We start from the raw sequence: 16,346 nt of genomic DNA, 5'->3' as shown, positions 1-16,346 counted from the left end.
CGTCTTGTTATTGACGTCATCTTGGCAGATAGAGGCGGAGCTTGTAAGGTCATCGGGTCAAGTTGCTGTGTTTTCATTCCAGAAAACGCGCCAACGGTATACCAAGCTATTACACGTCTTCATAAAATTGCAAGTCAGATACATCAGAATCCAGGCACCTGGACTTGGTCCGGTTGGTTCTGGACAACGTTAACCGCTTGGGGATGGAAGATCCTATCCTTCCTAGGCATTGCCCTTGTCATAGTATTCAGTTGCTGCCTGTGCCTACAGTGTGGGCCAGCGATTTGTGGACTGTGTGCCACATCGTGCATTGAACATTCCAGTTTTCTCTCAAAACGTGAAAGGAAGAAAGAAGAACAAATGATGTTACAAGAACAGACTGATCGATTCATGAGGATCGATATATCATGAAGGGTCCGTAGGGAACAAGGAGGGAATGAGGAAATATAAATTTTATGGTCAAGTAATGTTCCCTAACGTGTACCCCACCGTCTCCATGTGCCAGCTTAAAGTGCATGTAACTTCCCTCCTGTGCCAGCTATGAAGACGCAAATACATTTGCGTCCAACGTTAACATGTCCTCTTTCAGATCCACCCTGAATGGGTTGAATATTCCGTTTCTAAGTATGCTATGCCAACGTCTTTTTGTGGTGTACTTTACACGTTTTTCAGCTCTGGCGAAGTAGGCCCTGAATTCTGCCATCGAGCCTTTTTCCTGCTTTCTGACTCCGAAAGCCTCAGCCCAGGCTGTCTCTGTACCCGTGACCTCTGCCTTACTCCCTGTGCGGCTTACGGCGCTTAGCTCAGCCTGCTGCCTGCCAAGACTGTATCCAACCTTCGAATTATCTGTTCCGCTCCTCGAAAATGCATTCCTGCCTACTAGTTTAAGTAAACATTCCCCCAGCTGCAGAGCAAAGGGCCCGGCCTCACTGTCTCCGTGCAAGTAATTCATAGCCTCTGTTACCATGGTAGGCCCATGCCCCTCGCATTCTCATGCAGACACTTAGGCGCTTATACACGCACTCACAGTCAGTATAGAATAGCTTCTGCCCCAGAGACCTTTTCCTTCTAGATAATATGGTTCCCAAACATCAGATATCAGATATGATAGAAGTACGAGTTGATCTGACATGCCAGACTTCTGTCTCTTTCCGCCAGTGTAAATGTCAAGTCCCCTGCACCCTCCAGTTTCACGTCAATCACACGTCATGCAGCTGCGCGCGCATCCAGGCCTCAGATTTCTGCTGACATTACAAGATTCTGCTTTGTGCCACCCACTTGTGACACCTACCTGTGACGTTTCTAGCACACACCTCTATGTTCACGCCTAGTTCACGCCTTCTAATTACGTATCACTACCACGTGTGTGTTTTATCTTGTTTCTCTCAGCTGTTACGCCTACTGTATTGGTTTCTATAATGTGACTTAAGTATATAAGCTATGTATTGTCAATAAAATATTGCTCTATCCCTTCCTACACCCCAGTGGTGGTAGGAACATGATATCCGGTCTGACCATTCCTTTTTAAGGAATAAAACCCCTAAGAACTCTAACACACCGGACTCTGCCTCTTTCTTTCCGATTGAGTTATTATTAATTAAGTACTTACCTGCATAGAAATTAGGACGGTAAATCAAATATTTACCACAGTTGCTTGTGCAAAGAAGAGTAAGAATGAGGAGGTTGTACGACTGGAGACCGAAATTACTGACTTGGAGGAAGAGATGCAGTCTGGTGCCACACAGGATAAACTACACGCTTTGTCCCTCAAACAGTTTGATTACAGAGCTCTGGTGACTGATGCGGCTAAGGCTGTGAGTCTTGAGCAACAGGGGCGACTGTATGATGTTGGAGATAAAGCGGGGAAGTTGATTTCCTGGTTGGACAAAAAGGAAAGACTGAATCGTGTTGTGCCTGTAATAGAGAGAGCGGATGGAGTGCGAGTTGTGGATCCTGTTGAGATAGTGGAGGGTTTCGCGCACCATATCCAAAAGGTGTACGCGCCAGTCTCAAACAGACCGGAGGAGGACTCGCACTTGTTGCTCAGAGATATCGCATTGCCTTGCCTGTCTGATTCTGACAAAGAGCTTATGGAGGCGGAATTTTCTACCGATTAAATAGCGCTCGCTATCCGCTCCATCCACTCGGGGAAAGCTACGGGCCCAAATGGCGTCCCCATCGAATTGTATAACTTGTGTCCTGACAAAATGGCGACGTACCTCCGTCAGATGTTTCTAGAATCGCGAGATGTCGGGTCCCTTCCCCGAGACCAGAGACTAGCGTCCATTGTTGTTATTCATAAAGAGGGGAAACCCCGGGACCTATGTGCGTCCTACAGACCGATATCACTCTTGAATGCCGAACCTAAGATCTTGGCAAAACTTCTAGCAAACCGGCTGATAAAGGTGATCGGCGATCTGATACACCCGGATCAGTCTGGGTTTATTCCCCACCGCAACACCGCACTTAACCTGCGTCGTCTCCATGGCGTCCTGGGGAAAGCGGAGTCGTTGCGTGAGCTGGCCATCTTGGTCTCCTTGGATGCCACTATGGCCTCCGATACTGTGGAATGGCCATATTTGTGGGCGGCCCTCCTGAAATTCGGCTTTGGCCCCGGGTTTATCGGGTGGGTTAAACTCCCGCACAAGGAACCGCTGGCCCAGGTAGTGGTTAACGGCAGGGTCTTGGAACCCTTTGTTCTTGGGAGGGGTACGCAACAGGGGTGCCCTTTATCTCCATTGCTCTTTGCACTTGCTCTAGAACCCCTTGCTGCTTGGCTACGGTGTGAACCGTCGCTTAAGGGCATTAGGTGGTCTCCCGACTTTGGAGACCGCATATCGCTATACGCAGACGACATTTTGTTATATCTCACTTCCCCTCGGAAGTTATTGGGGGTATTATTTGATGTACTTAGTTCGTTCGGGAAGAATTCTGGTCTAGTCATCAATTGGGCTAAATCTAGTATTTATCCACTCACCGGGGAAGTACCCCCCTTGCCACGTATCTGCCCGATACCGATATCACAGGCCAGGTTTAAATATCTGGGGATCTTTATATCACTAGAACCCGCGGTTCGGTACGAACGGAACCTGCTTCCTCCGCTTCTTCTGCTTAAATCCGATGTGATGGCTTGGTGCGGCCTGCCGCTTTCCCCAGTTGGGAGGGCAGCTCTTTTCAAGATGATGTCCCTACCCAGATTTCTATATGCCCTCCAGAATACGCTTGACCTTGTACCGGCCAGTTACTTTCGCGAGATAGAGAGCCTTCAGAGGAAGTTGATATGGGGCGGGTGTCCCCGTATTGCCCTAGCGAAGTTGACTTTGCCCTGGTACGATGGGGGCATTGCGCTGCCGGACATTAAACGTTATTACTGGGCGTCCCAATTGAGTGCAATTAATCATGCCATGTACGGCCCGGTTCCAAATCCTGCGTTCGAAATGGACAAATGGCAGCTGCCGGGAGGGAATTATAACAGGGCGTTATATTCCAAATAATCTGGAAGGAAACTGACTGTACCCACCGGGGTCGCGGTGCGGGTGTGGGGTAGCGCAAATGCAGCTATGGGGTGGTCGGACAAATTGACTAGAGCGACCCCGCTTTACGCTGCGGAAAGATTGGGCAGTCTTTAGACTACGAAGGGCTTCGAGAAGTGGGACCTTATTGGTATTAGTAGGGTTGGGGATCTCTGGGTCAAGAACAGGGTCAAGACTTTTGATGAGCTTAAATCTGAATATGCGCTCAGTGATACGGAGCATTTCTGTTATATGCAGATACGCCACGCGCTTGGTTCCGTTTTCCCTACCGGGACCGTTATCCCTGAATCTTCTCCTCTCGAGGATAGAGTGCTTGACGGGCACGTCCCGGATAGTACTATTTCCCTAATATATAAAAAACGTATTAACGATCGATCGGATTTGCTCTTGCAGCTTCGGAGTGCTTGGACCAGTGATGGACTGGAGTTGGAAGATGAAGATTGGCAGGCTGCGATATCTTCTCCTAAAGAGGTCGCGATTCCGGCCCGTCTCCGGCTGGTGCAATTAAAAATCCTACATCGTATCTATATAACAGGTCCCCGACTGCTGTGTATGGGTTATTCTGTGGATGGGTTGTGCAAGCGTGGGTGTGGTTTGATTGCTACCTTCCTCCATATTATATGGGAGTGCCCTGATGTGGTAGTGTTTTGGAATCGTGTGCATGCTGTCATGGAAGAGGTTACGGGAGTTTCGTTGTTGCCGGAGGCCCGACGCTGCTTATTGAATGTGTGGGAGCCAAACGATTATAATGTGGCAGAGCTGCAATGGGCTACCCTTGGTAACATGGTAGCTAAGAGGGACATCGCACAACTATGGGGGTCCCAAAGAGTGCCTACGGTCTCAGCTTGGAAGGAAAACAGAGATTGGTGCATGTTTAAGGAGAAAACAGTATACGTTGCACGTGGTAGACCCAAGAAGTGGGGGAGAATATGGAATCAATGGAACCTATACCGTAGGGAGGTCTGTACTCCCCCTTTTGTAGATGTCCCGGAGATACCGCTGTCCCCGTAGCCGAGCATTCCTTGTTTAGTGTATATTCTTGTTGATGCTGTGATCACTCGCTCCCGGACCCCCCCCCTCCCTCTCAGGATCTCATTGATCTACATTGCACATATCATTTACTGACACAGCTCTCCCCCCCTGGGACGGACACTCACTGAATAGTCTTCTTTTTTGCCTCGTTTTTTTTTTCAGTTTATTTTTCATTGTTTATTTATATATATTTAAAATGTGAAACCTTTGATCCATCCTGCTTACCACCACAAGACTCTGCAGAATGTTATGCTGAATCGCTGCCGGGCCCTCGGGCTGTCGGCTGAAGAGCTGTGTAGCAGTGTACTTTTGAGTTTCTGTTTCGTTCTAGCAACCGCCGGCCCGTGTGGTTGTAGGCCTGCAAATGTACTTCTTTTATCGAATTGAAGGTTTTAAAAAAAAAAAAGAATCACTTCCGGGGTATAATATAACAAACAAGAAGTTTTAAATTGTTGCAATCGTAGGCTAGCTGATTGAACCAAATTATTAATTTTTGAGAGAGAATGAGAAATCTGATCTGAATAGATCGTCATTCCTAATTTAAAGCTCCATTTCTCAGCTAATTTAGAACAGTCCAGTTTTACAAAAGAAATTAAGCAGCTATAGCCGGTGCTTATTACTGATTTAGTTTTAGATGAATAGAGGCATTCCCAGATATCAGATTCTGAAACCGTTCGAATTTTCATCCGACGTATCAGAAAGTCGTGAACCTGGATGTATTTAAACCTCATAGACTCCGTAAGATGGTACAAGAGATTTAGTGTCTCAAAGTCTAAAAGACCATTAGTACCATACAAGTCCCCCAAGGTTACAATACCATGGGTTGCCCAAACACTAGCCCAGCTATCATTAAATATCCCCGGAAGTCCTGGGTTGTCCCAAAGCTGAAATTTTGAATGATAGAAAGAGGTCTTACAAAAAAGCAAAATACTGAACCAAATCTTGGCAATATCTCGTGCTGTCTTAAATTTGACTCTTTTGTAAAAATTTGGGTCATTCAATCTGAGCAAAAACATTCTTGCATCTAAGTTCAGCATAATGGTATGAAAAAACAAATTTTTTAAATCAGGGTTAAGCAAGGAGCGAAGACGTCCAATAAAAGTGGCCCAAAAGTAGAGTTTAAAGTCTGGAAAGTTAAGACCTCCCATATCAATAGATCCTTTTAATGAAGATAAGCTTTTTCGTGCTTTCCGATAGCCCCAAATGAAACTGCTAAAAATTCCATCAAGCTTTTTAAAAAAAACATTATTAAGTGCCAAAGGAATAGATTGAAAAAGATAAAGAAATTTCGGAAGAATTTTCATCTTAAATAAATTTATTTTACTTATAATATTTAATGGTAGTTTATGCCATTGTTTTCAAAAGCAGTTTGGTTGATTTGAGAAGCACGTCATAATTAATGGGAATTATATCACTAATCTTAGATGATATTTTCACTCCTAAATAGTTAGCTGCCCTACAGATCCCAGTAATTCCCCCCGGAGATTTATAGTTGACCACTATCTGGGCTTTATTCGCGTTTAACTTGTAGCCAGAGACATTACCAATTTTTTCCGCTTCAACCATAATGACCTCTAGTGCTGTTGTGACATTTGAAGAGTATATTGCAATGTCATCCGCATATGCGGTAATTTTCAAACAGTGAGGTCCAGAGCAAAATGGGATTATCCTAGGCTGGGCCTGGTGTGCAGAAAGAAATGGCTCCATAGATATGGAGAAGAGCAGGGGTGACAGCGGGCAACCTTGTCGAGTTCCCCGTGCAATGGGAAAAGCAGAGGATAACAGACCTGAATAACTCATTTTAGCCGTGGGTTGATCGTATAGGGCCCGAAACCAGCTGACCATTTTGCCCCTGAAACCAATGAAAGACAACACAGACCAAAGATAGTCCCACCCCACTCGGTCAAAAGCCTTTTCGGCATCTAATAAAATCATGCCGAGTGGGGAGGCTTCAGTCTCTGCAATGTCGAAGGCTGTGATAGCTGTGTTAATGTGAGTTGTTGTGTCCCTGCCCAAGACGAAACCGTGCTGTTGTTCATTTCCTGTAAGCATGGTCATCAAGGTAACACTTCAGGGGAATGCATATAACGTCAAAACATTTCAGTAACATTTCCTACACATATGAATCATTCAAGTAACATTTCTTAGACCTGAGGATCATATAAGTATCAGGCACAACATTGCCTATGAAGGTAGATAATCAGGGCAACATTCCTTAGGCAACATCACTTTTGCGCATCTTCGTTATGGGCAACACTTCCTATGCGCAGATTCAATGCAGGGGAAAATTCCCTAACATCTGGGGAATACAGATAACCCCCCCACCCCCATGGCAGGTATTAACTCTATGCAAGTAACAGGTCGAAGGCAGTAGCACATTCGTGGCAGGTCTGATGTGGATATGCTCACAAAGGGATTCCCTGGAGGCGGTATGTAGTAAGCAACAACCGCCTCCAGACAGTGCTGATAAGGGCCTGGGAGTCTTGTACCAACGGTTCCAGGCCCCAAAATCCCTTTAGCCTGTCTCAGTTGCCGATGGGAGAGGCCTCAGCAATGTTTTGAGAACTGAACCCCTCGCAGGTGTCATGCTGGAGCACACCACGTTAGTTCTTGCTGGCAGGGAGCTAATAGAGGCCTTCGCTACCGGTTCTGAGTTTCTTTTGGTGAGTAGCGGTCACGGGACTGCCATCCCGCCCTAGCCTGGCTCCTCGGAAGGCACGCTATCAGTACTAGCACCGCCTCCCACCTCTGGGTGTTACCTGGGGCGGCGCTCACTGGTAGGCCCGGGCTGCTTCTGCGCTCTTCCCCGGGCCTTTACCGCTGCTTCGGTCCCGGCCGGGGGAACTCTGTCAAGTGGAGAGGCACACAGCGCTTCTCTAACACAGCGCTTGGGGGGACAGTTGCAGGGTTCTTGGAACACAGCACTCATGGACAATAGCAGGAGACTTGGGGCATAGCGCTCATTACCTTGTGGACCCCCAGCACTTCAAGAATCACAGCGCAGGTTGGGGGGGGGGTTCAGGTGTTAAGTCCACAGCGCTTCCCAGTCTCAGCGCTGGTTAACAGCAGGTCTTCAGTTGCAGTTTCTTGGGGAGAAGGTGGGGGTTGAGTTGGCAGGCATAAGAGGCAGGTTGGTTCCCTGCAGCACACTGGAGTTGGTCTCCTGGGTTTCCCCCTCACTGGGCAAGGTCAGCAGGCTGGCAGAGTCCCTCAGCTATCTTGGGTACAGCAGGGCCTAAGCTCAGTCAGTCTCAGTAGTGTAGGTTCCCCACTAGGCTCAACCGCCTATACTCCGGCAGAGGTTCCCCCAGGTCCAGTGGTGCCCCAACTGACTAGTCATTTTTCCCTCCTTTCCTCTTATACCCCTAGGTCAGGTGACCTTCCTGTAAAGGCAGCAAAGCATAACTCCTCCCTGGGCTGGAAGGTTCCAGGAGCTTCTACATGTTGGTCTATGTGACAAAAAGGCAGGACGGCAAAGATACAGTATCAGTATGTCCCAGCCTGCTCCTAACTACTAGTGCATGAATGTTCAATGGCCACTCCGCAGTAGCAGGGGCCTGTTGCAGCCATGCTATTAGGAGAGACCACCTGCACCTCAGCACTGTTTGGCAGTGGTAAGGAGCCCAGAGGCCTAGGTCCAACAAAAAGATGGTGGCAAAAATGAGGCGCAAAGGAAAAAAATGCGGGGTAAGACCACCCTAGGGCTGACAGGTGACGGAGGCGAATCACTAGTGGTTCAATTGCTAGAGCGAACAGAAGTGGGGAGAGTGAGCACCCCTGACGTGTGCCCCGTGCTATCGGGAACAGTGTGGAGATATGTCGGCCGAGTCGCATATGGGTCGATAATTTCGTATATAGAGGTCTTGTAAATGCTGACAGCGTAGAGCCCACTCCTATTTGTCTCAGCACCTTAAATAAATATGGCCAGGTCAATGTCAAAGGCTTTCTCCAAGCCCAGGACTAGGCAAGCCACGTGGGGACATCAATCCTTTGTCCAGTCCTGGACGTGACACAGCTGGCGGATATTATGGGACGTATTTCTGGCTGGCACGAACCCGCATTTATCCAGGTGTATCAATGTCTTCTACCTCCACTCTCTAAGAAAAATATCATGGGCCCGATTCACAGAACTAACTTAAGACAAAATCCTAAACTTACTACCATTTTTGTATTCACAGAAGGCACTTACTCATTTTGGTATTCACAGAAGACACTTACTCATTTCGGTATTCACAGAAGTTAGGAGTCCTAACTTTAGGACTCCTAAATGCCTTCTGTGAATACCGAAAGTCCTAAAGTTAGGCTTTTTCTCAGTTTAGGAGTAGTAAAGTTAGGACTCCTAACTTTAGGACTCCTAATGCCTTCTGTGAATACCGAAAGTCTTAAAATTAGGATTTTTCTCACTTTAGTAGTAGTAAAGTTGAGAAAAATCCTAATTTTAAGACTTTCGGTATCCACAGAAGGCATTTAGGAGTCCGAAAGTTAGGAGTCCTAACTTTACTACTACTAAATTGAGAAAAATCCTAAATTTAAGACTTTCGGTATTCACAGCAGGCATTTAGGAGTCCTAAAGTTAGGAGTCCTAACTTTACTACTACTAAATTGAGAAAAATCCTAACTTTAAGACTTTCGGTATTCACAGAAGGCATTTAAGAGTCCTATAGTTAGGACTCCTAACTTCTGTGAATACCGAAAGGAGTAAGTGCCTTCTGTGAATACCAAAATGGTAGTAAGTGTAGGATTTTGTCTTAAGTTAGTTCTGTGAATCGGGCCCAAAGTGACGCAACATACTTCATTTTCAGAACTCTTTTGTGCAGATTTGATAACTGCTGCTCTCAGTAAAAGGTTTCAGACACTCAGCCCCAGTCACAGATCTGGGTTAAATCCAACATCATTCAGACACAGCTATATGCAAATCAGTCTTCACCCTGTGCCTCATGGGATCAGTCCAACCCGAACTGCGAAGCCATGTCTTCCCTGGACCAGAAACAAGCATCTTGGGGCCGTTTTCGGGCTAACAGCCCTCATCAGCCAGGCTACCATGTTGCATGATGCAAACGTGGTGCAAACCAGGTCATAAAAATGCCCACTAGTCTGAGTATCAGGAGAGTTTCATTGAACCCTCTGCACACTCGTACTCGAGAACCGAGCAAACTGTGTGTCAAAAGGGTCAGGATAATGTAGGTGTTTCAGAGCTCAGCTGGAGTCTCACCAAGTTGGGGCCGCCAACTTAGGCAGTCAAATCACACCCCACACAATTTTTGTTATTGAGCGAAGCTTTGTTCTGTCTTTGTGAAAGTAGAAGTTATTGCTTGAGTTACTTCTGATATCAGAGGAAATTGAACAATCGTAACAGAGTAACAATAGCGCCAGAGGAGGAGATTGTGAAATGTCTGTTCTAGATTTGGTAAACGTATTTCCCTGTGAATAGGCTGTTTAGCATTAAATCATGATATACATACCCTGCACCCATCATTAACTGTACACCTCCTCCTTCCATGTCTTTTTTCTCAGCCACAGCACCCCCAATTTGAAAGTCTCTGAAAAATGAATAAAAATGCATAGTAATAAAGTGTACTCCAATATCCTGCAGTTTTACTTGTACCCATTAGCGGAACCTCTAAATGTATGTTCCAATATGATTTGAGGCAAATAATTGTTTACTGTTTAGCAAACACTAGAGACATGATCCAGTTTACTGTATTTTGAAAAGTTGTAATGAACCCAATAACTAAAATCTAAAACTAAACATTTACTGCAGCAAAGCATATTTAGGTGAATAGAAAAACTCCAAAGAGCCCCAGAGTCTTAAAATATAACCACATCAGCAAACTACCTAATCGAAAAATGTGTCTGTGCCCACTCACTACCAAAACAGACTTTTAGAGCTCTATGTAAGTTTCTACCTTCAATCTATGAGAAAAATATGAAGCAAAGCAACATACTTCATTTTCAAGACTCTTTTAGGCAGATTTGATAACTGCTGCTCTCTGCTTCAATCCAGATTTACAAAGCCACTCAGGGCCACACTAAGTGGCCTCGCATGGATTCATAAATCTCACTTAAGGTTTGCACTCCACATGCACCACATTAAGTGGTGCAAACGAGACGCAAACTAGGTCATAAATATGCCCCCAAGTCTGTGTGTCAAGAGAGGCATGAGTAGCCGCTGGGGAGGTTCATTGAACCCTCTGCACACTCGTACTCGAGAACAGAGCAGGCTGTGTCAATAGAGTCAGGATAATGTAGGTTTTTCAGGGCTCAGCTGGAGCCTCACCAGGTTGGAGCTGCCATCGAAGGCAGTCAAACCTCACACCACACAATTTTTGATATTGAGTGAAACTTAGTTCTGTCTTTGTGAAAGTTGCAGTTATTCCTTGAGTTACTTTTGATGTCGGTAGAAATGAAACAATCATAACAGATGAACAATAGCGCCTGATATTGTGAAATGTTTGTTCTAGATTTGGTAAATGTATTTCCCTGTGAATAGGTTGTTTAGCATTAAATCATGATGTACATACCCTGCACCCATCGACATGAGTGCACCTCCTCCTTCTGTGTGTTTTTTCCCACCCAAAGCACCGGCAATGTTAAAGTCTCTGAAAAAAGAATAGAAATGTACTGTAATAAAGTGTATTCAAATATCTTGTAGTATTACGTGTACTCATTAGCAGAACCTCTAACCGTATGTTCCATTATGATTTGAGGCAAATAATTGATTACTACTTAGCTAACACTAGAGACATGATCCAGTTTACTATATTTTGCAAAGTTGCAAAGTTGGAATGATCCTAATAATTAAAAACTAAACCTAAACTTTTACTGCAGCAAAGCATATTTAGCGAAACAGCAAAACACCAAACAGCCCCAGAGTATTAAAAAAATTAACACACAAGAGCACATTACCTGATTGAAAAAGTAGTCTGTGCGCACCCACTATTAATAAAGGGGCATATTATCAAAGAAGAGCGATAAACATCGCTAAGTGCACGTAGCGCGTTTCTGTTTATAGGCATCTATTGTTGATTTACATCGCTGTGTTAGCGGCGTATTATCCACGCTTTGCGAACAGGCGATGTAATTCCAGCGATAGCCTTCGAGAAACAGAAATATCGCCTGAAATCCAGCGATGATTATGGAGAGGCTTGCTGATAGGGGAGTGTGGTCGTAACATGGCGATCCACCTCCCATTGTCAGCATAGCTAAGTAAAAGAAAAAGCAGACGTTAACTTAATGTGATAACCACGTTTAGCACGGTTTGTTTTATCGCTGGGGCCGCATTGTTAATAGTGCGAAGTTTTGTTTGCCACGTTAATCATGCAGACATTGTGCGAAACGCTCACTTTGCATGAAAAACGGATACTAAATCAATGAAAAACACGTTAGCTTGTCCTTGATAATAGTGCAATATTTAAATCGCATCTTTTCTGCCGAAATCGTCCGCTAAAGCGGCGAAAATGCGGCTCCGCGTCTGTCGGCGTTGGTGCCGGGATGACGTCGCCGGAGTACTTAGACGCCGCCCTCGCGCACTGACGTCAGTTCTTATACACATCTTTTCCGCGCCATGATAAAAACAAACACTGGTGCCACAAAACTAGGGCCCTGAAAAGGGATGACCTTAACCCTAGATATCGGTTCGCAGAACGGGGAGGATGGGTGGGGCGGTAAGGAATCTAATACTAACTACTATTTCTTACAGATATATCGTTACCGAAGGTAAGTAACTTGTGCATCTGAAAGAAACAGGTTATTATTAGATTTCTTACCTTAGAATAGATACCCCAGCAATACCAACCCCGGTGGCGGGTCTGCGAACCAATGATGACACCAGAAAGTCGTAGATGACGGAACGGCCAAAGAAGCCATCACTCCGGACTTGGCTGTCCAGGCAGTAGTGCCTTGCGAACGTGTGCAGCAAGGCCCACGTAGCTGCCTGACAGATGTCCTGCAAGGGGATTCCCCGGCCCAGGGCAGTAGTAGCCACTGTGGCCCGAGTGGAATGGGCCCTCAGCCCAACAAGGCTCCTTTTTAGCCAAAGAGTAGCATGCCTTGATGCACAAGACGACCCACCGAGAGATGGTCCGTTTGTGCACCGCCCATCCCTTCTTAGCACCCATGTAACCAACAAAGAGCTGGTCGTCCACCTGGAACTTGCGTGCGCGGTCTAGATAGAAGGAGAGCGCAAGTTTTGGGTGCAGACGGTGGAGCCGCTCTTCCTCTTTAGAGGGATGTGGAGGCGGAAAGAAGGTGGGCAAGGTGATGGACTGCCCGATGTGGAAGGCTGTGACTACCTTGGGCAGGAAAGAGGGTCTTGTCTGCAACACACCCTTGTCCGGATGGACAGAAAGGAAAGGAGGTTTGGAGGAAAGAGCCTGGAGCTCACTCACTCTCCTGGCAGAGGTGATGGCAACCAGGAAAGCAGTCTTAAGGGTAAGAAGACGGAGAGGACAGTTATGGTGCGGGTCAAAAGGAGTGCACATCAGGGAAGTCAGAACCAGGTTCAAGTCCCACTGGGGCATCACGAAAGGAACAGGGCGAAACATATGAATGATGCCCTTCAAGAGCCTATTTACAATCGGGGACTTGAACAAATAAGGCTGATCAGGTAGCCTTAAGAAGGCGGAAGGGGCAGAAAGGTAGCCCTTGATAGTGCCCAGAGCAGAGCCCTGCTGGGCAAGAGAAAGAAGGAAGAGGAGAACCTCAGAAAGGGGGCAGAGAGTGGATACACAGTCTTTGATGTGCACCATGCCACAAATCTGTCCCACCTGCAGGCGTATACAGACTTTGTGGAGGGACGCCTGGCTGCCAGAATCACATTACAAACTTCAGGAGGCAAGTCAAATGGCCTCAACTGTCGCCTGTCAATCTCCAAGCATGGAGGTGGAGACTGGACAGGTTCAGGTGGAGGACCGTCCTCTGCTGCTGCGACAGAAGGTCCCCCTGAGAGGCAGATGAATCGGGGAATCGACTGACATGCTGAGTAGCTCGGGATACCAGTACCTTGGTGCCCAGTCCGGAGCCACAAGGATGACTTGGGCTGCAGCAAAGCATATTTAGGTGAACAGAAAAACACCAAACAGCCCCAGAGTTTTAAAATATAACCACATCAGCAAACTACCTAATCGAAAAATGCGTCTGTGCCCACTCACTACCAAAACAGACTTCTCTTGACTGGGTAGGAGTGTTCTGCTTAATTCAGATACTCTGTCCATCACCACCCCCTTTTCTGAATCGTTTTGTCCACCATAAGCGTGGAAGGGTATGCTCAGACATGAGTCCCTTGCTCACTGCACCATCAGGATTCAAGCAAGCCGGGCCGAAGACGGCTGTAATGCCAGAAACCGGTCCCCGGAAGCTTGTTTCCTTTCCAGTAAAAGAATTGGCTTGGTAGTTTGGTCTGCCCTGCTCCCATGATGCACTGGGCCAGGGACAGACTAATTTGCATGTAGCCAGGTCCTGAGCTGGGATGGTGCAGTGAGCTAAAAAACGGTGATGGATCAAGCCCTGATCTCTTGACTGGGTAGGAGTGTTCTGCTTAATTCAGATACTCTGTCCATCACCACCCCCTTTTCTGAATTGGGCTGCAGCAAAGCATATTAAGGTGAACAGAAAAACACCAAACAGCCCCAGAGTCTTAAAATATAACCACATCAGCAAACTACCTAATCGAAAAATGCGTCTGTGCCCACTCACTACCAAAACAGACTTTTAGAGCTCTAGGTAAGTTTTTACCTTTAATCTATGAGAACAATATGAAGCAAAGCAACATACTTCATTTTCAAGACTCTTTTATGCAGATTTGATAACTGCTGCTCTCTGCTTCAATCCAGATTTGCAAAGCCACTCAGGGCCACACAAAGTGCCCTCACATGGTTTCATAAATCTCACTTAAAGTTTGCACTGCACGTGCACCACATTAAGTGGTGCAAACGCAACGCAAACTAGGTCATAAATATGCCCCCAAGTCTGTGTGTCAAGAGGGGCAGGAGTAGCCTCTGAGTGGGTTCATTGAACTCTCTGCACACTCGTACTCGAGAACCGAGCAGGCTGTGTGTCAATAGAGTCAGGATAATGTAGGTTTTTCCTTCTAAGCTGGAGCCTTATCAGGTTGGTGCCACCATCTAAAGCAGTCAAACCTCACACCACACAATTTTTGATATTGAGTGAAACTTTGTTCTGTCTTTGTGAAAGTTGAAGTTATTCCTTGAGTTACTTCTGATGGCGGTGGATATGAAACAATCATAACAGATGAACAATAGCGCCTGAGGAGGATTTTGTGAAATGTTTGTTCTGGATTTGGTAAATGTATTTCCCTGTGAATAGGCTGTTTAGCATTAAATAATGATATAGATACCCTGCACCCATCGACATGTGTGCACCTCCTCCTTCTGTGTGTTTATTCCCACCCAAAGCACCGGCAATGTTAAAGTCTCTGAAAAAAGAATAGAAATGTACAGTAAAAGTGTATTCAAATATCTTGTAGTATTAGGTGTACTCATTAGCGGAACCTCTAACCGTATGTTTCATTATGATTTGAGGCAAATAATTGTTTACTACTTAGCTAACACTAGAGACATGATCCAGTTTACTATATTTTGCAAAGTTGGAATGATCCTAATAATTAAAATCTAAACCTAAACGTTTACTGCAGCAAAGGATTTTTAGCGAAACAGCAAAACACCAAACAGCCCCAGAGTCTAAAAAAAAATGAACCCACAAGAGCACATTACCTAATTGAAATAGTAGTCTGTGCGCACCCATTACTAATAAAGGGGCATATTATCAAAGAAGAGAGATAAACATCAGTAATCACACTTAGTGCATTTCTGTTTATAGGCGTCTATTGCTGTATTACATCGCTGTGTTAGCGGCGTATTATCCACGCTTTGCGAACAGGCGATGTAATTCCAGCGATAGCTTTCGAGAAACAGAAATATCGCCTGAAATCCAGCGATGATTATGGAGAGGCTTGCTGATAGGGGAGTGTGGTCGTAACATGGCGATCCACCTCCCATTGTCAGCATAGCTAAGGAAAAGAAAAAGCAGACGTTAACTTAATGTGATAACCACGTTTAGCACGGTTTGTTTTATCGCTGGGGCCGCATTGTTATTAGTACGAAGTTTTGTTTGCCACGTTAATCATGCAGACATTGTGAGAAACACTCACTTTGCATGAAAAACTGCTACTAAATCAATGAAACACGCGTTAGCGTGTCCTTGATAATAGTGCAATATTTAAATTGCATCTTTTCTGCTGAAATCGTCCGCTAAAGCGGCGAATGTGGGCTTGATAATATGCCCCATAGACTTTTAGAGCTTTATCTCAGTTTCTACCTTTACCTTCTTAGAAAATGATCAAGTGGCGCAACATACTTCATTTTCAGGACTCTTTCATGCAGATGCACAAGGTACTTACCTTCGGTAACAATATATCTGTAAGAAACAGTAGTCAGTATTAGATTCCTTACCTTAGAATATCCCCAGGCGTCAGACTGGATCTGAAAACTTTTGCGTAGCAGTACACTTGCGCGTCGGTAGGCGTCGACTGCGGCTCCGCGTCCGTCGTCGTTGGGGCCGGGATGACGTCGCCGTAGTACTTAGACACCGCCCTCGAGCGCTGACGTCAGTTCTTATACACAGCTTTTCCGCGCCATGATAAAAACAAACACTGGTGCCACGAAACTAGGGCCCTGAAAGGGGATGACCTTAACCCTAGATATCGGTTCGCAGAACGGGGAGGATGGGTGGGGCGGTAAGGAATCTAATACTAACTACTGTTTG

The 16,346-nt window shown here is 45.8% G+C and overlaps 1 protein-coding gene across 1 annotated transcript in view; it reads right to left on the bottom strand.

Moving 5' to 3' along the window:
* LOC147708877 (uncharacterized) overlaps positions 1–16,346 on the bottom strand; it is a 255,951-nt gene that overhangs the window by 74,811 nt on the left and 164,794 nt on the right. The window contains exons 15-16 of the mRNA XM_086925794.1: positions 14,920–14,997; positions 11,112–11,164 (exon numbers count right to left, since the gene is read on the bottom strand). Of these exons, the coding sequence (XP_086781920.1) occupies positions 11,112–11,164; positions 14,920–14,997 (131 nt within the window). The remainder of the gene's footprint in view (positions 1–11,111; positions 11,165–14,919; positions 14,998–16,346) is intronic.

Source organism: Lissotriton vulgaris, chromosome 6, assembly GCF_964263255.1.
Source record: "Lissotriton vulgaris chromosome 6, aLisVul1.2, whole genome shotgun sequence".
Lineage (NCBI taxonomy): Eukaryota > Metazoa > Chordata > Amphibia > Caudata > Salamandridae > Lissotriton > Lissotriton vulgaris.
This window is presented reverse-complemented; position numbering and strand designations above follow the sequence as displayed.